At 34.2% G+C, this 20201-nt stretch overlaps 3 protein-coding genes across 3 annotated transcripts in view; all 3 read right to left on the bottom strand.

Moving 5' to 3' along the window:
* Positions 1-2487, bottom strand: part of LOC134847921 (sodium-coupled neutral amino acid transporter 7-like) — a 33124-nt gene extending 30637 nt beyond the window's left edge. The window contains exon 1 of the mRNA XM_063865211.1: positions 2059-2487. The gene's annotated coding sequence lies outside the window, so the exon portion shown is untranslated. The remainder of the gene's footprint in view (positions 1-2058) is intronic.
* The window catches only part of LOC134847922 (chromobox protein homolog 3-like), a 359550-nt gene that overhangs the window by 117563 nt on the left and 221786 nt on the right, over positions 1-20201 (bottom strand). The gene's annotated exons all lie outside the window — the stretch shown is intronic.
* LOC134848320 (uncharacterized) lies at positions 10495-19568 on the bottom strand. The gene is made up of 6 exons (XM_063865719.1): positions 19112-19568; positions 18592-18774; positions 18025-18107; positions 17081-17204; positions 11292-11450; positions 10495-10784 (listed from the first exon to the last, which is right to left on the bottom strand). Exons 1-6 carry the CDS (start codon positions 19222-19224, stop codon positions 10583-10585), a joined length of 864 nt encoding a protein of 287 aa, XP_063721789.1. The 5' UTR covers positions 19225-19568; the 3' UTR covers positions 10495-10582.

Raw genomic sequence — 20201 nt, 5'->3', positions numbered from 1 at the left:
AATCAGCTACTTCTAAAACAATTTGCGGCCAAGTAGCACAGAATGTTCCGATCATAAAAATTTTTCAAATCAAACTACAATTTAAATTTCTTCAAATCAAGTTCTTCCTAGCAGTTCTACAAACACAAGTTTTTTAAATGAATGTCAATTTTTGTGCGTGGTGTGAATGGAAAACTATACGGGTGTAAAGAATTCGCGCATTACCTATAATCAACCACAGTTGTCTTCAAAAAAAGAATGAGAAAAACAGAAAAAAATTGTTCGAAAAAAAATCGTCCCCTTTGCTTTTGTCCCCGTTATTTCAATTCTCTAATTTTTTGTCAGGGAAAAGGCAAATAAAATTTCAAATCTACTTTTCATTTTAAAAAATGAAGTTATTTTAGACTAAATGACAATTTAACAATTCGTCATCACTTTATTTGGTCGCTTTATTTGGTCTTTTTCTTCTTTCAATACTAGACGAAAAATCAAAATTCGAATTTGATTTTTCTCAACACTGAGAAATTTTTAAAGAAAATTTACGAATATGATAATGATATCGCATCACAAATAATGATAATGGCTTCAATATGATATATCGCTCTGTCAATTCCGACGATTAATTGTGGCACTTGATTTTGTGTGAAAAAAAACACACCCGAATACAAAGTGCCACCCCATTTTCAATGGTCGTAACAATAAGCCTGATAGGGTTTTATCAACAAGAAAACGTCCATTAAAATTTATAATGTCAAAAACTGTAAAGTGTATGGCACCGTTAAATTCGCGGCGAAAAAAAAACTCGAAACAGAAGTCAATTAGTCGAAAATTTTCATCGATGTGTAAAAAATAATTGAGCCAGTGTTTGCCGCTAATCATGATTGGGGTTTAAAATTTGTGTTTTTATAGTTATTTATTGTAGCTACTTTCCTTATATATTGCGAATTTTATATGCTTTAGCCGGTTGTTTTTTTGTTGCAAACTTTTGTTTCACTATGCGGTTCCTGATTTTTATAGAGACTTGGCCTTATTCTTAAAAAATTGTCACATTTGGCTTAGATATATGAATGATGCTTTTCAAAAGCTAATATTTCTTGACAACTTTGAAGCGATAAGTCAAAACAGTTTTCTGCTATCATAGCTATAAGCTTCTATAAGGTACCACCCTTTGATATACTTTGTCGTTTCAAAAGGCAGTGGTCTAATCAAATCATTTCAACATGAAATAAGGGTGCATATACAAAACAGTCCCATACAAAACAGTCCAATACAAAATAGTCCTGTTTTGTATTGGACTGTTTTGTATGGGACTGTTTTGTTCAGACACGGAAATAAGGCAAGCAATTTAACTGAAATTTTATTATTAGGCCACTACGCGAAATATATAAATTTGAGTTTAACATTGCGTCTGGGGGATAGACAAAAGATTTAAAAAACATACCCCCCCCCCCCAGGGATTCGACCCCCTGCCGACCCAAAGGGTCCCCCCTTTGATAATTTTTCAGAAATCCATCTTTGGCCGACCGACCCTAAAATTTTTCTAAAGGCGCCTTTGCCGCCAATAAATACTAACTTTGAGGGGGAGCGCGCGCCAAAAAAAACGCGATTTTTTTGTCAAAATTTTTCAAAAAGTGCCCAAAAACGGACCTGATCAAAGATTTTCTCAAGAGGGACGTGGGCGATTTTTCAAAAAAAAATTAATTTGATCAATATGATTTTCGACAAATTTAGCCACAACACTATAAATTTTCTATTTCGCGAAAATTTTTTGCATCCTTACCATTTTAAAAAAGGCCAAGAAAGCTATTTTGGATTTTTAAAAAAGTTTTACCAATAAGGATTCGTCATTTAGACGCACGCTTTCCGTCAAAATTTGAATATATTGGCGCCAAAAGCGCTCTTAAAAATTTTTCAGGGTCGCTCAGCTAAAAAAAGATGTCCTACAAAGCACCAAAGGGAGACTCTACCGAATGTGAGGTCGAGTTATTCCTGAGTGGGAAGGAAAGCGTCCGCCCCTCTCCCTTCAATAAATTCACGATTGGAACCAATTAAATTGCTAAATGGAAAGTTTAATCAAACCTGGAAAATTGATATTTGCTGACTAAGTCGTACCCGATTTGCCGAATAACTGCAATTCACAAACTTTTAGTAATAACTAATCAATGTAAGGGAAATGTCAAATTGCATCAAAATATGAGATCAATTAATATTTTCAGAGCTGTTTTTGACTTATTATGAGGCTAACAAAATTTGTTAATCGATAATTCCGGGCTCGAACACGATTGGATTCTGGTAAGGGCGGCGTTGGTAAAAAAATCCGTTTTGGTAGTTAAAACCTATATAGTCACTATAAATACTCTAACTTTATTTTGATACCTTTCGGATTAACCATTCAACTTAAGTTGGTTTTGCGTTCAACATATGGTAGATACCGTTATATGGAATAACAGAGCCAATTCTGCGAGATTTAAAGTCAATACTATCTCTCTTTATGCGATTTCCACTATAAAGCACGACAACATATAAACTTTTTCCTAATAGAATGAATTAAAGGCCACCATATGGCGCTTAAATTTGGTGTCTTCATTCATTCAGAATCAGAATCAAAACATACCAAAACTAAAACCGAACTGAAGCTAAAACTACTGAATGGGAAATAAAATGCATGTTTAAATGATTTCTCTATTCCTAAACTAGGCAATAACATTGTGGACGTTAAATGGTTTCGAGTTACGGCCAATTTTTACGGTAAAATCCCTCATTTTGGTTGATACAATCGCAAGATATTTTCGGGGAAAAGTGTTCGAAAGTAATCCCTGTATTTCATAAATTCAAAGTGACGTTACTCCATTTTTCTATATTGCGCAATCTTTTAGCGAACAATTAGGGTTGAGCTTGGAAACCGATCCCTAGATTAGCAAAACCAAACGCAGATCTTGTTGAATATCCCCCGATAATAATAAGAGTTTCCACCCCTATAACGGACTGATTCAATCATTATGCCTATGCGAATTTCATACATTGGAACGAGTTACCCACTTTTGTCATAGCAGAGAGGTATAATTTTCTAACATGTCGGGTAAAGTAATGAGTTAAGTTTTTATAAGCTTATAATAATTCTAGTTTTCTAGTAATGAAACTGAGCACCGAGAAAAAAGTGGCCAAAATTAATTTGCCATGATTTATTTTTGAGCTGTTAAAATTTTAAAAATTGTTTTTTTTTTATACCTTAGCAAACCTACGGATAGACAATACCCCTGTTTTCAAATTTAGGCTTAAGTTATCGATTATAATGGATTATTATGTAGACTCTTCGATAATTATAATTGATTATAATTATCAAAATTAAGTGACTAAGGGAATTATAATCGATTATAACCGTGATATTTTCCAAAAGTTTCCAAATTATATAATCTATTATAATTGATTTTAGTTCATAGAGAAAATAGTCGGTTATAATTGATTATAATCTCTTTTTTTGCCAAATTTTTGTTGCATCAAAAGTGTCTTTTAAATATATCATATGAGTTATTATTTGTATTTCAATAACAAAGTCTTTAAAATGAGATGTCTTGCCACATCACACGTTGCCTCATCTGAACACAAAGTTTTAGAAGGATTTAAGAGTTTCATAGAGATACCTTCATATTACTTGAAGTTTCCGCGGAAGATGAAAAACAATTATTATGAATAAATCATGAAACTAAAACAATATTCTGATATTTTGGTGGTTAATTGGGAATCCTGAAAATCTAACTAAGAAGCAGAAATTTTTTAAATATACAAGTTACATATATATGTGATTTGCTTTAAAAATTGCTGAAACATAAGCCAACGTCTATAAAAATCATAATTTAAAACCAATTCAAACGTAGGATCGAACACAAAAAATGGTATTATAATCGGTTAAAATGAAATTTTTGTGCATAATTAGAAATTGGGATAAAAATAATTGATCATAATTGATCATAAAGGTATCGAAAATTAGATGTAATAATAATCGATTATTAATTATTGAAATGTGTAATAAAATATTATAACAGATTACTAAGACTGGCACTAAAATAATTATATATAATTGATTATTGACGCCTAAAACTGAATGCGGGACAGCGGGAGGGTTATTGAGTGCAAGAAAAAATTGGTACTAGAACTTGTGAAATCACCAGCTTTCGTTTGGCCCGGGTCGAGGTCCCAGACTCATGTACAGACTTTAAGGGTCGCGCCACAACCGGATTTAGACCCAAATTGCATAGTCGCACCGAGAGTTTGAGTATGGAAAATCTGGACATGAGTCGCGCTGTGGGCTGCGAAAGTCTGGACATGGCGACCCGAGTTTTAGAAACTTTATTCAGGTAATGCATGGACCTACCTCAGTTGAACAATGTATAATTTGGCAGGTATTCACAAATGACAACTCAAAGTTAATCAGGTATAAATTACTAGAAGATAGCAAGAATTTTTTTTACAATTACTGAATAAGTTTAAGCAATCAAGAGATTGTTTTCTTTATTACAACAGCTGATATAGCAGTTATTTTTGATCACACACGCAGCTAGACTGTCGCAATGATGACTCAGTCTCAAGAAGTTATCTACGATAGAACTCAAAAAGAGTTTTATTATAAGATTGCTTGTCTATTACAAAGTTTTGTTAGATAATGATGACCTACTTTTAAAATGTTATCGAGTTGAAGGCGGCTCAATGAACTTTCAGTTGCGCCTAGTCCACATAAACGTCTGGTGATCCGGATACCGTCTCAGTATTGACTCTGGTAAAACTGTCTGTTATCAGAGCTTAAATAAAGATTATTTTTGACCTGGCGACATGAAGTATTGTACTCTCGTCCAAAGATCAGAATCGATAAGACTCTATCAAATGACGCTAAGAACAACTCGAGATGCGTGAACTCTCAGTCGAGGAACTTTTGTTATAAATGTTCGCGTCAGTCAAAGCAGGGGATTTCTTTTTCTCAAAACAAACACGTTCAGCTAGATTAAATTTAGCAAAAAACAACAGAAAAAAAATCATAGGAAATTCGATGAAAGCATTGTAAGACTTGGCATTCAGCGGCGACCTTGTCAGTGTTCAAATGAACTTCTCATCGAGGGCCTTTTTTGACAAATGGAGGCAACCAAATTAAAAAAACAAGCTCACTACCTGAATTAACTTGTATTTAATAATAAATAGAAGTCAATTTCGTTTTTCGTGACTTTTACACGTTTGCTGTTCGATAGGTAAGTTTGCCTTTCTTTAACAAAAGGAATGAATTGAAAATTAAAAAGAAATCAAGAGACAAAATGGAAAAAAAATCAAATTTGAGCGTAAGCTAAACTTATAATTTTTCCTTGAAAAAAAATGTCACGACTTTTATATAAGAACCTTCGCTAAAATCATCAACTCTTATTTACTTTTCATAACGAGTCAAGTCCACGTTTGAACAGCCAGAAACAGTTAAACACCTCGGAATCAACCTCAAAATGTTGTCAAATAGGACCCAAAACTTAGTAGCTTTGCAGACGTTTGCCTCACAATTGCACATGTAAAACATTTCGTACCTGATTAGAAAAGTCTTTTTTTTAAAGACATATAACCAAAAACATTGATCTGAATTTCTCAAATTTGCGGCGATAGAATCATCTTCAACCTAATAAACCAAAACTAGCTAGCACTTTTCCATTAAAAACCCAGCTTGCAAAAAAAGTTGTTCTGAGCAAGTTATTCCAGCATTGAACCTTTCAATAGTTTCAACTTAACCTATATCGTGAATCGGTTTGCAAATAAATAATTTTTTTGAGGCAAGCCATTCATTCAAATGATGCTAAGTTGAAACATTCAAACTTGTTCAAGTAACTTATGTTTCTTCAGCTTAAGCTTTTTCGCAAAAATTATCTGAGCAAGCCCACCAGAAAACTTAAATGTTTCATGTTATTTTCCACCTTTAATCAATCGGTAGACAGTTAATTTTCTGAGCAGGCCATTGGAGCGATACAAATTAAATTTTTAAAAATTGTTTCAGAATGCAAAAATTTCAAGATTTTCTGATCAGGCCAACCTAGTCTTAAGACTTTTTAAAAATAATTCAAGTTCTTTCATAAAGAATCGAATTGCAAAAAGTTAAGCTTTTTCTAAGCAAGCAATCAATTCAGAAGTTTTTCAATTTTATACACACGATGAAACAATTGAAGATTTTATGGTATCACATACCTTAATTGGAACAGCAAAATTGTGTTGTTTTCGAAGAAAATCTTTACAGACTGAAATTTTCAAAAAACTTCATGCAGTGAAATTTTTCGTAAAATAATCTTTTCCAACCAAAGTGCCCAAACTGTTGAATTTTTCAATCACGTCCAAGACCAATTTCATTTGGAAAAAAGTCAGTTTTTCTATGAATGATGTTCAAGCAATTGCAAGTTTTTGCGAGTACGCTATTCAAATTATGAAGAATTGAAATTTTTTCAAGCTCTCTCATAGATCGAGTGGGTTTGCAAAAAAAGAAGTTTTTGGTGCAATTTATTCAAGCGAAGAAGTTCAAAATATATCAAGCGACTTCATAGAGCGAAGCAGTGTGCCAAAAATTTGAAAACTTTTAAGCAAGCTCTTCAAAAGATAGAGCTTGGAAATATTTCATGGAGCCAATCGGCTTGCAAAAATTTGAGGTTTTCTCTGCAAGTTTGTAAAAAAATTAAACTTTTACCAATTTCTGAGTTATTTGATAAAACGAATACGTTTGCAAAAAGTTTTCTAAGCAAACTAGAGTTGATTTTTTGAAGCTATTCAGGTCAACTAGAGGAGAAAATCTTTTGACCAAAACTGAAGTTGTTATAAGCAAGCTATTGAGGAGATGAAAATTTAAATAGTTCAAGCTATTTCCTAGAGAGGGCCGGTTCGCTAAATGTGTGTTCTTCTATCCGACTTGATGCTCATAGCTTGATACAAAAAGCAACAAAATATAGTTTTTCTCAAGCAAGCTATTGAGAGATGAATCTTTGAAAATTTTCAAATTGTTGTTACAGCTTGAAGCGTTACAACAGGATGAATTTGTTTCATCGATCAATCAATTGAGTTTCAGAAAAGAATAAATTTTAAAGTTGTTTCCACAGTTTAAATCAGTGCGCTAAAAGTCAGGTTTTTTTGTCAATCAAGTTCTTGACTGATGAAATTATACAAAAAAGTCAGTTTTCATTCATAGAACCTTTTCGCAAAATGTTTTTTTTTCAAGTGATTAGTAATCGATGAAACCTTAAAAAAATTTTCTGGCTAATTTTCATTGCTTTAATCGGTTCGCAAAACGTATGTTTTTTTTGCCAAGCACCTTAATGATTGATGAATTATCCAAATAGCTAAGGTTGTACTTCATAGCTAGAACCACTTGAGATATATTACTTTTTTTGCCGAGCAAATTATTGATCAAGAGAAAACTTTTAACCTTGTTTTTTCTTAATTCTAACTTATTTCCGAAGATTTTACTACTGAGCGTTCAACTTTGCTTTCATTACTTAAATCAATTCTACAAAAGTTTTTTTTTTGTCAAGCAAGCTATTCAAGCAATATAATTTTTGAATATTTCTACTTTTTATTGCTTCAACAACCTTCTTGCAAAATTGTTTTGACTTTTTTTTTAACTTGCTTTACATTCCTAACAAATACGCTCTTTTGTAAAAAAAAACTGGGCTCTCTTAATATTTCAACTTACTGTTTTATTGCAACTTATGAAACCATCTAATATATAATGATAAAGCAACTTGCAAGATTTTGAAGTTGTTTTATACCGTAAAACATTTGGCAAAAATTGAAGTTTTACCAATTTTTGAGTTATTTGATAAAACGAATAGGTTTGCAAAAAGTTTTCTAAGCAAACTAGAGTTGATTTTTTGAAGCTATTCAGGTCAACTAGAGGAGAAAATCTTTTGACCAAAACTGAAGTTGTTATAAGCAAGCTATTGAGGAGATGAAAATTTAAATAGTTCAAGCTATTTCCTAGAGCGGGCCGGTTCGCTAAATGTTTGTTCTTCTATCCGACTTGATGCTCATAGCTTGATACAAAAAGCAACAAAATATAGTTTTTCTCAAGCAAGCTTTTGAGAGATGAATCTTTGAAAAATTTCAAATTGTTGTTACAGCTTGAAGCGTTACAACAGGATGAATTTGTTTCATCGATCAATCAATTGAGTTTCAGAAAAGAATAAATTTTAAAGTTGTTTCCACAGTTTAAATCAGTGCGCTAAAAGTCAGATTTTTTTGTCAATCAAGTTTTTGACTGATGAAATTATAAAAAAAAAGTCAGTTTTCATTCATAGAACCTTTTCGCAAAATGTTTTTTTTTCAAGTGATTAGTAATCAATGAAACCTTAAAAAAATTTTCTGGCTAATTTTCATTGCTTTAATCGGTTCGCAAAACGTATGTTTTCTTTGCCAAGCACCTTAATGATTGATGAATTATCCAAATAGCTAAAGTTGTACTTCATAGCTAGAACCACTTGAGATATATTACTTTTTTTGCCGAGCAAATTATTGATCAAGAGAAAACTTTTAACCTTGTTTTTTCTTAATTCTAACTTATTTCCGAAGATTTTACTACTGAGCGTTCAACTTTGCTTTCATAACTTAAATGAATTCTACAAAAAATTTTTTTTGTCAAGCAAGCTATTCAAGCAATATAATTTTTGAATATTTCTACTTTTTATTGCTTCAACAACCTTCTTGCAAAATTGTTTTGACTTTTTTTTTAACTTGCTTTACATTCCTAACAAATACGCTCTTTTGTAAAAAAAAAAACTGGGCTCTCTTAATATTTCAACTTACTGTTTTATTGCAACTTATGAAACCATTCAATATATAATGATAAAGCAACTTGCAAGATTTTGAAGTTGTTTTATACCGTAAAACATTTGGCAAAAATTGAAGTTTTTCTAAGCCGGCCGTTCAAGCGATGAAGCTTTTGAAGTTAAAGATAGCATGAATCACATCGCAGAGGTCAATAGTTTGCTGAGCAATCTATTCAAACAGTGATTTTTAAACACCGAAAAATGGTTCGCGAAAGTTTGCATGTTTTTATACAATCTGATCAAACCAGGAAACTTTGGAACAATTTGAGATAATTGATAGAGCAAATAGGTTTGCATTTTTTTTTCCATTTCAAATTGTTTTTAGTAGCTTGATTCAAAACGCAAATAACTTATTTTTTTCATGCACGCCATTGAGAGATGAAACTTTGAAATCAAAATCCTGATTTGTTTTTATAGATTGAATCGGTACGAGAGGAGGGAGAATTTTTTCAATAAAAACTATTTTTCAATAAAAATTACCAGCTTTTTATGAAGTTTCCAATCGGTTCGCACAAAAAAAATCTTGCGGAACAATTTATTGACCTATGAAACTCAAAAACATTCAAAATTGTTTTTCATAGCTTGAATCGATTCGCGAGATGTAAAATTTTGCCGCTGTTAAAATTGTTCAAAATGTTTTTTCAGCTGGAATCGGTTTTCCAAATTTAATGTTTTTTCTCAAGCAAGCAATGAAAAGCGAAAGAGTTTTGAAACAAATCATTTTTTATTTCCATAGCTTAGATTGGTGGGCAAAAATCAAGCAGGCTACTCAAACAATTGATTGTGTTTTGAATGCTTGAATGTTAACTGAAGGAAAAAAAAATTTTTCAAGCAAGCTTCTGAAAATTTAATTGTTTCAAGTTTTTTTAAGCTTAGCAAGCTATCTGTTCGCAGAAGATACTTTTTGAACGTTTCAGAGCAAGAAAGGAGGTTGATGTTGCAAATTGGTTTGGTTGAAAAGCAATCTGTTCACGCAAAGCTTCAGAAATAAACTGACAGGTATTGTCTAGACTTGAAGTTGAGTCGAATTGATGTTGTCCGAAGAGTTGAGTTTTCAAAATTAAATCTAAAAGACTTCAGACTTTAGAACGGTTGGAATATCTAGAATATTAATGGCCTTCTCCTAAACGCAGAGTCTGATGATCTTTTTAAAACATGAGCTCGACAAAACTAAAACTTTGTGTTCAGTTAATACTTACGTGCATAGTGGAACCTGATCTAAACTACATTTTATAATTGGATAAATTGGATATTTTACCACTGTAAAATATTTAATATAAACCAATCATAATCCATCTAACTAACAACCCACTTATTTGTAAGTGCTGAAATTACTTGTAATTTCAGCACCAGAGAGATTTGAATTTAACTTAGAAATTAGTTGCCTCTCCAAGAGAACTTCAGCAGCCTCAATAAACCAGTATAACCTAGATCTATTGAGCCTAGCAGAGACTAGTTAAACACCCTGAGACTAGTAGATATAAGAGTAAGATTGGGATCGGTATTAGACTAAGAAGTTGCACGAATCTATCCGGCCGAAAATAAGATAGCGTGACGAGCAGACGGTGTACCCTATCCGAAATTACTCTATGAGTTAACCACATCGGTCATAACTCAATAGCTCCGTCGGATTTTCAATTTAAATATAAGATTAAATTAAACTACTTAATTAACAAAACTACTATAATTAGAAATTAGCACGCGAAGCAATGACATTGATTACTTTTTGACTGTTTCAGTCTTAATTGGTTCCTCATAAAATGCCTTTTTGAAAACTAAGACGGAGGCGGCATGGCGTACTGATACACGACTGAGTCATCGATTTGTGTGCTGCTTATTGTACTGATTGATGACTGGTAGTCTGGTGGCGAACCAGTATCGTTTTGCTGGTTCAATTCCCTTCTTATTTCTGGCGTGCCTGGAATGTTGTACGCCGGCGGTGCTTCATCTGGCTCATGGGTTGTTAAGTCGTTTGTTCTGAAATTGGTAAACTGACTTTGAATTTTTTCTATTACTGTTTTGAGTCCACTGAAGCAACAATAGCGTACTCTGTTTTTCTTCCTATTGTGACGACTTTAAAAAAAACTCTCAGAGCGTTGAGTGTGCGGTTTTGAAGCCTTGTTGACGTGATTCGAATTGCCTTTTAGACTAGATTTCAAAAAAATGCCTTTTCAAAAAAATTCCCACTGAAAATCCATTCTAAATGATCACATTTAGTAAACTTTGGGATATTTTTCCGTCCCCCCACACACCTGCTAAATTTTACAACAAAAAAAATTAGTTCATATTGTCCGATTGTCATGAAAAATTACATGCAGACTAATTAAGCTATGACAAACATATTTGTTCTTCACAATCAACCTTGTACTTGTAAAACCGCTCGTTAGACCATAAAATTGATGCTCGTGTGAGGTGGGAGGGGGGTGGGGGGATTTGGGGGGGGGGGGGGGGGAGAGGTAGGAAAAAGATCCAAAATTTGTTTACCTTCGGCTGTTTGGTGGTTCGGCAAATCGCATGACATAATGAGCTTCTGGCACGACCGCATCTTGTAGGTTTAAAGAGTACTTGGGCAGTCTAGGCTTCAATTCGTCATCCTCTGTAGGCTGAGGTTGAGCTGTGGCGTGGAAGTCGTTTACATTCAAGCTGCAAACGATAAAACCAAAATTGAAAAGTGAGTCTTTGAGCTACTTTCTATCACCACCCTTTTCAACTTTTGTTCCGACTTTCGAAAAAACGGAATAATTATGCTCGGTATGAATTTTTTTATTCAGTCAATTTTCGGCGATCGAAAAAATAATTTTCAACAAAAACTTTTATTCCCCATTGGAGATATTTGACTTCTTGAGTTAAAATGTAAAAAGATATTTCATCTCCGATTATTTTTTGCAAAGTTCTTGGGGTTTGAGAATTGTCATTTTGGCCAATTAGGGACAATTAACGCGCGATATATTGCGCGTTATTAACGCGTTAAGCGGAGATTTAACCCGTCTTAGAAATTGTTCCAAATTGGTTGAAGGAAGCTTGTTTGCCATAATTGATTTGTTACTAGGAGCGAAATCTATCACCCTGTACTTTATATAGCGTGTGGGGGGATGGTTTTCACAAAAAAATCTCAAACTTTAAAAAAACTCATTTTTTACAGTTGATTTTTTCGAGTTGTCACTGCTCCATAGACCTTAAAAGACAGTCGGAACATTCAGGGCCTCGCCATGATTTGAGCAGTCTTGTTACAATTGATTTTTGATTTTGTTCAAAATTTATAGTTTTTCACTATTTTCTCTTCCCAAAACTATTCGACATGGAATAAAGGACAGTCGAAACATTCAGGAATCTGTCCTAATTAGCAGCAGTCTTGTTGTTCCACTTTCCGAAGAAAACGGAATTTTTATGCTCGGTTTGTTTTTTTCATTCAGTCAATTTTCACCGATCGAAATAATAATTTTCAACAAAAACTTTTTTATACCCCATTGAAGCTATCGACTTCCTGAATTCAAATGTCAAACAAAATTTCACCTCCGATCATTTTTTGTAAAGTTCTGGGGATTTGAAATTGCCAAATTTTCCATGTACTGGACTAAATTATGCGAGCTTTTAAAAGTTTTTTCATAATGCTGAGAGCGTAACGCGAACTATTTATGCGTGCCGAATTATCCCGCTCAACAAAATCATTCCAAATTGAATTGAGGCTAGCTAATTGGTCGTATTAGTTTCGTACGACTCAAAATTTTACACATTGATATTGTCCAAAATGCATAGGTTTTCAATACTTTCTTTTCCCAAAAACTATTCGATATGAATTAAGGTACAGTCGGAACATTCAGGGCTTCGCCCTGAAATACGAGCAGTCTTGTCTTTTTATAGTTTTTTTTGTGTTTTCATAAAGATTTACGTGTTGTAAAGATGTACGGTATTAAGAACAAATCTGTGCACAATTGTTAGTCTGTTCACCATGCCAAGTGTCATTGCATGTGACAGCATTGAAAAAAAGTTATAAATTTAAAACTGATAGGTGGGGAGGGGAGTGGAAAATAGCCGGTCTTTGATAGTTTCAATTTCTATAAAAAAAGGTTTGTTATTTCATGTTTAATTTTTATGAATGAATTATATTGGTGGTGTAACGTGATAGTTTTTCGAGCTCCAAGTTTCGTCAGACGTTTTCAAATTTCCTTTTTTCCCTATTTTGTCTTTTTAACTATAAAAAGTCAATTTCGAATATTGTAAAAAGTAACGAATTTTCAGCTTTTGCAATAAGGAAAAACAATCAAACGTATCTTCGGTTTTTTTAACAAACGCAACAGAAAAACTAACATGAGTGTGATTATACCAGCCGAGAAACACGTCATTTGAATGAACTTTGCCTAACTGTTACATAATTATAACATAGCAAATAACCTTCTTTGAATCAGCTTGGAACGATTTCTAAGAAAGATTAAATCTTTCGCTCACGCGCTCACGCGTTAATAGCGCGAAATTTATCGAGCGTTTCTCAAATTGGCCAAAATCACAATCTTTAAACCCCATAACTTTTTTTAAAAAATGAGAGCAGCTGAATAATTTTTTCAACTTTAAGCTCAGGACAACAAAAGTTTTCGAATGATATAAAAAATATCCGTCATAAATGGCTAGTTAAAAAGTCGAAATTTGTCTGAGGAAAAAAACCCACCCGAGCACAAATATTTCGTTATTTTCGTTACGAAAGTCGGAACAATTACACTTTTGGGACCAAATGAGCAATTTTCCACCCGAAATCAATTAAGGGGGAGAAAGTTCACTTGGTTAAATTACCATTTTTTTAGCCAATCAGGTTTGAGCATAGATTTGAGCATTAGATTTGTCATTTAATTTTAGGAGTGACAGTGTTCACTTGGTTTATTAAGAGGAGATATTGTTCACATGGGCCCACTTTTGTAGACAAAAAACGAGGCCACGAGAGATGTAACATACTCGAAAAACAATTAAAAGCATAGGAAAACGTAGGGTGGTACAGTGCTGATTTAAATTAACCGGAAGAAACGCGTTAAACTTGAAATTTAAAACCCGTTTTTCTCAAATTGGGTTGAGTTTAGGTGAAAACTTATGAAGACAAAATTTGCTTAAAATTTTAGCAGAATTAATATAGTGTAATTTATTTTGCGAAATTTATTTTGCGAAAGTTTTGTCTTCATAAGTTTTCACCTAAACTCAACCCAATTTGAAATAAAAGGGTTTTAAATTTCAAGTTGACCGCGTTTTGTCCGGTTAATTTAAATCAGCACTTTATAATATCGGCCAAAAATGCGGCGAATTACGCATATGATTTAAAACAGCCAATGCTTTGACGTGTTTTGGCAGCAGGAAAAAAATTAAGACTCAAAACTAGAGACACTAAACGGTTTTGTATGTACAATGCATTAGAAACGACCTGAGTTTGAAGTTTTAATCAATTCTTTCTCAATCCTTGCTCAATCATTGCTCAAGGCAAGCAAAAATTTTAAATACAAAATAAATAGACTTTTTGAGCGTTTTTGAAAAACTTTATTCAGAGAAACGGAAAAAACCTAACTTTTGCCGACCCAGGAATACGTTATGCACACAAAATATTAAATTTTACTCATATTCTTTCAGGCTTCTCTAAGGAACGCTTTGATCTGATATTTTCGAGAGTTCGGACCTATTGCGGGACCTAAGTTTTATGAGCGATTATTATTTTCTGTTTGATATGTAGTTCGGCTTGCTTTTACCATTTCTGAATAACCAGTTTTATGACTACATGCAAAACACGCAACTCACAACGACCGGGCTATTAGCATGTGTGTTGATTAGCATGTCATTGTAAAAATATGCAGCTGACTCGTTTACTATTTCAAAAATTGTTTTTGTCATTTCTGTTTTCTCGGGTACCGTGCATTTTTTGTGCAAAGGGTAAGTGCAAAGGTTTAGTTAAACCAAGTTCATGGTTTAACTGCAAATATGCAGCTGACTCGTTTACTATTTCAAAAATTGTTTTTGTCATTTCTGTTTTCTCGGGTACCGTGCATTTTTTGTGCAGAGGGTAAGTGCAAAGGTTTAGTTAAACCAAGTTCACTTTTCGATTCTTCGAATAAATGAAACAAGACTGCTCAAATCAGGGCGAAGCCCTGAATGTCCCGACTGCCTTTTAAAGTTTATGGAGCAGCAGTAATAGCATAAAAAAGTTAAATGAAATAAAATAAAATCCTTGTAACAAATCAATTATGGCAAATAAGCTTCGTTCAACCAATTTGGAACGATTTATAAGACGGATTAAATCTCCGCTTACGCGTTAATAGCGCGAATTATATCGCGCGTTAATTGTCCCAAATTGGTCAAAATGGCCAAAATGGCAATCTGTAAACCCTCATAATTTTACGAAAAATGATCACAGGTGAAATATCTTTTCAAATTTAAGCTCAGGATAACAATATCTTTTGAATGATATAAAAAATTCCGTCAAAGATGGCTAATTAAAAAAAAAACTTATCTGAAGAAAAAAAACCCATCCCGATTACAAATATTCCGTTACTTTCGTATCGAAAGTCGGAGCAATAACATTTCAAGTAGAATGAAAAATTAGGCTCTCTTGCTTCGATTGAATGTGCGCCTCATTGACACATTGAGCGCAGTTTAAAAAGCACACATGCTAAACTCGTAACGCCTGCTCTAATTAACGCTTAAAACTCCGCAAATCGCAGCACACTTGTCATGCAATTCGAAGCACCAGTTGGCCATGGCTCATGTTGGTCTGGAAAGTCGCGCCGTCTCCATCTAGGTCTGGAAAGCCTTTTAATAGCTAATTTTGGTCGCGCCGGTCACGCCATTTCCTGAGCCGCAGGGTCGCGCCGTATCCGCCTCGGTCGCGAAAGTCGCGCCTTAGTTTTTCGATTGCGAAAGTCTGGAAATGGCAACTCTTGGTCGCGAGAGTCTGGACATACCAAATATGAGTCACGAAGTTTTGGTCGCGCCACCTCCGCTTCGGTCGCGATGGTCGCGACGGATCATCATGGTTGCAAAGGTCTTGAAACGACAGGTTTTGCGCGCATCATTATCTACGTCATTCGCTTGCTGCCTATCAGATACACAAATCAGCAGTATCAAAGAACAAATCAACAGTATAAGTGTTCGCTACAATCGCGTCAGCGTGTTAAGAGGCTGCCAACAAAGGGCAGGACTATGCACGAAATTTAGAGCCCGTTATTTCCGCGAACCGGCGATGTGCGCATAGCGCGACCACCGGCGACTTTATACCGACACCCGCATTTGACGTTTTGGACCAATTTTTACCAATACCGAATAGAGAGTTAATCAATAGGAGGTTGCGGCTAAAATATACACTTAAATTATCAAAGTTTTGCCTAAATCTAACGCTTTTATATTCGCCCAATAAAGTTTTCGACTGCTATATACAACCTCTTTATACACATTTTACTCATAGTTCAACGGGCGTTAAAATTTTAACTTATATTCGAAGCAAGCAACAAGTTATAATCAAACTATAAGTAGACAAGACTGCTCGTATCGAAGCAAGGCCCTGAATTTTCCAACTGCCCAATAGCAGGCCTCGAATAGTTTTTGTTTAATGAAGTATTGACAAAATATGAATTTTAAGCTCATGCACTTTCAGCATCAAAATATAAAACGAGCAGTCTAGCTAGAGTCGTATCATATTAAATTAATGGCGTGCGAACTTAGCGTGCACCATGAAGGTCAATGAATTTCCCCATCAGATATTTTTTTAAAATTGGTCTGGATAAAAATAACCACCCCGGGCATACATATTTCTCACTTTCCTCGAAAATCGGAACGATTGTGACATTTGAGCATGGTATATGACACAGTATGGCTATTAACAGATGGGCTACAAGCTCAATTGATTTTCAAGAACATTATTGACATTTTCTACACTTCATTACAATTAAACAATTTTGAAAAACCTGAAAAAAAGGTAGTTTTTTTCCTCTGGTAAAATTTGAAAAATCAAAATATATTTTTAAAACTCAAGGACATTCACGTTATCCTCCGCCATGCACACTTTCGATAATGGATAGTGTAATTTGTCTTTAATTTGTTAATTAAATTAGAAGATGGATTACAAAAAAAATCAAAAGTCTAAACGTCAAAATTCAAAACTGAGCGTAACCAAAAACTTAAGCTTTTTCCTGAGAAAAAAAAGACAAAAAATCCACCCAACCCAAAAATCACTTTGTTATTTAACACCAAGTATATAACTTATTTAAGTCCAACTTTGCACACCCGCTAAATTTTTCAGGTAAACTTACGTCATCCCGATAACAGATGCTGGCTGCAGATTCCTCTGGTTGATGTCGTCGGCACTGGTCACATTGCGGACAAAGCCCACAACTCTGGAGTGCAAGTTATGTTGTTCCTCATCAGGGTGACACACTGGGACAAAACAGCAAAAAAATTGAACCTCCTTAACAATCCCCCTTTTGTCACCTAGCAACGAATTGCCACCCATTAAATTGGTAATCTATAAATTCCCATAACTTTGGAAAAAATGACCGCAGAACTTTCACCGCAGTACCGTGAAGTACTTTCTCAAGTTTGAGATTACGACGACATTATTTTTCGAATGATATAAAAATTCCGTCAAAAATTGCTAGTCAAAAAGTCGAAACTTGTCTGGAGAAAAAAGTACCCGAGCACAATTTTTTGGTCCCTTTTTTTGAAAGTCGGCACAAAAAGTCCCAAGGTTTGTCTGGAATATGTATGGATTAGTGTTATTCCAATTAAACAGAAGCTTCGTAGCAAATAAAAACTAAAACGGTAGTAGTTTTTGTTAACTTGCCTGGTGGAAAATAGTTCCTGGAACGTAACTGACTTCCTCAAAAACGATTGCAATTCTAAAACTGCCTTTTTTGATATAACGGATTTTTTATCAGATGATTTAGCAGAAAGGTCCAACAACTTAAAGTGAAAAAAAATCATCTTATAGCAATCAGATGATTCAAAATTAGCGCATCCAGACATAAATTTAAGTCCAACCGGACTGTTAAATCATTTACATTACTATATTAAACTAAAATATTTATTTAAATTTTTCTTATTTTAGTTTTCTTTTAAAGAAAATTAAGTTTAAGAAAAAATAATTTAAATTGGTTTTTTAAATGCATATCACTGATTATCGCATATAGACAATGCATCAAACGAAGGTGCTTTGAGCATGAACTCTAATAGAGGCTTGGTTTGAATAATAACTTACATCTTTGAGCGTTGCATCTGAAGACAATGTAGACTATGAGCACAAGGCAGAGGGTTCCGATCACAGCTGTCAGAGGAACCAAACTGAAACAAAAACAGACTTGCTCAGCGGCGGTGAAGTGGTTACATCTCTGCTTTTCAATCGAAAGGTCGGATGTTCGAACCCCAACATGATCCGTGCTCGTTGCTTGAGGGTGAGGCAAAATTTCGCAGTCCATAAATGTAGGTCCACGAGTAGGACTAAGTTTTCAGTCCACTAGCTCCTAATTACGCCAAGTGACTTGCGGAACTTTTATCTATTAGTGGATATATAACTTTGTGGCTTTTGAAGGGACCTATTATGAAATCTACCGCCCAAAATGTATTCTTGTGTAACCTAGCGCCCAAATCAAGCAATTTTACAATTTAAAATAATGAAAATAAAGACACAGCTTGATAGGTAGCTAATTGGCCTTTTTATTGGGATTTTTTTTTAAAATACGTTTTGTAACTTATAAACATATCTTTTTGAAGCCAAATTTATTATTTTTAAGATGTTGATGATGAAGAAACAGTGTGTGTTGCTTACAATGTGAACTCTCGTGGCTGACATGTCTGTTCATTTGTGGCCATACACGCTGATCCACAGCAGAACTGGCCACTAATTGTACAGTCCCGGTTATCGAAACAGGTCTGCACTGGCTCGCACAAATGAAGAGACGAGGAGTGGCACTCGAATTCGAATCCAATTCCACCGTCGTCTGTCGTACTGCTGCAGTTGAAAACAAAAAAATATCAACCCAGGACCCAATTTTATCGAGCGAGCTTGTGGCAGGGTTTTGTTCCGATCTCTCTTACAACTTGCAAAAAGATCCAATTTAGCGGAAAACATAGCAGGGCTCCGCAAGCAATTTTACTACAAAATGTGATAATTAGTCTACAAATATTCCTGTTGTAAAAAAAATTGGTTCAAAACAGCTGCAGCACAATCAAAAACAGTCAATTTGCAAAAAAAAGCCTGCCGCAATTAGCTCTTAAAATGTCCTGCAAATTTCCTGCAAAAGCTTACGTCAGAATCAAGAAGTATTATAAATAAAGCTATCACATACCCGGTTGAGCCAGCCGAACATTTGCAAATCATCAGTGCCAAAAAAACCAGATGAACTGTCATCTTGGACTTCATCAATCCAGATTCAGCCAAAGAGAAAATGCAGATCTTCATCTCGGAAAAATGAACACACAGTAAAACCAAAACTCGAAGGTGATGTTGAAATTTAGGATTTTTAGAAGGTGATCTAGAATTTTAAGATATTTTGCAGTTGATCTAGAGTTTTAAGTTTTCTAGCCGCCAGAACTCTTGTTTGACTTTCGTCTTTTTTCGGCAAAGCGAAATTCAACCAATCTTGACAAAATAGTTAAACTTGAAGACAAAAAACTTGTAGCTTTGGTCAAAATTAAATCAGAGAGTGACTTTTTGTTGAAGTTGCAGCTCAAAAAATGATTTTGTTGACTTCTCGGTTCCAAAACGAGGCGAACGATACAATGCACCAGTAAAAAATATCTCTTTTAAAGTCTGTAACGACTTACTTGAGCAAGTGACGCACTAACGAATCCAGTTGATTAATTTGCAAATCAATACTCTGTAATTTAATCAAAATTCTGGCCATTCTTAGCTATCAAATACAACTTTTAAGCATATATTTTTGTGCCGAAGTTAGAAGTATACCATGAAACATGGCTAAAGCTATAAATTTACAAAGCTTTCATATGATCTCATAAAAATTGTTCTTTTTTATGTTAACTTACACTCCGTCACCACATGAATCGGAAAAACTACTTTACAACCAATCAGAATCGAGAATTGAGATGGTGTGCCTTTTTGTCATCATTGTTGACCAACCGTTCGCTCTTCAAAACCAAAATTCAGCGCGAAGTGAAAAAATGACCGGAGTGTCAATTCGGCCAAAAATGAAACGCATTCAAATTTTTCTTTCGTACGAGATAAAAACCAACACCAAGTACTTTTTGTTTATCAAGCTTGTTTCAATGAACTATTTCAAAAAACCGCAAAAAAGATACAAAAATCATATGATAACATTCAAATCAAACACTATTTTGAACACCATAATTTAGGCAATGACTGAGTCATCATTAATTTAAAATAAATGAGTATGTTGCCGGTCCCCTCCTGAGTGAAAT

This window comes from Symsagittifera roscoffensis, chromosome 6, assembly GCF_963678635.1.
Source record: "Symsagittifera roscoffensis chromosome 6, txSymRosc1.1, whole genome shotgun sequence".
Taxonomy (NCBI): domain Eukaryota; kingdom Metazoa; phylum Xenacoelomorpha; order Acoela; family Convolutidae; genus Symsagittifera; species Symsagittifera roscoffensis.
Note: the sequence above shows the minus strand (reverse complement) of the source record. Positions and strands in the feature narration are given on the sequence as shown.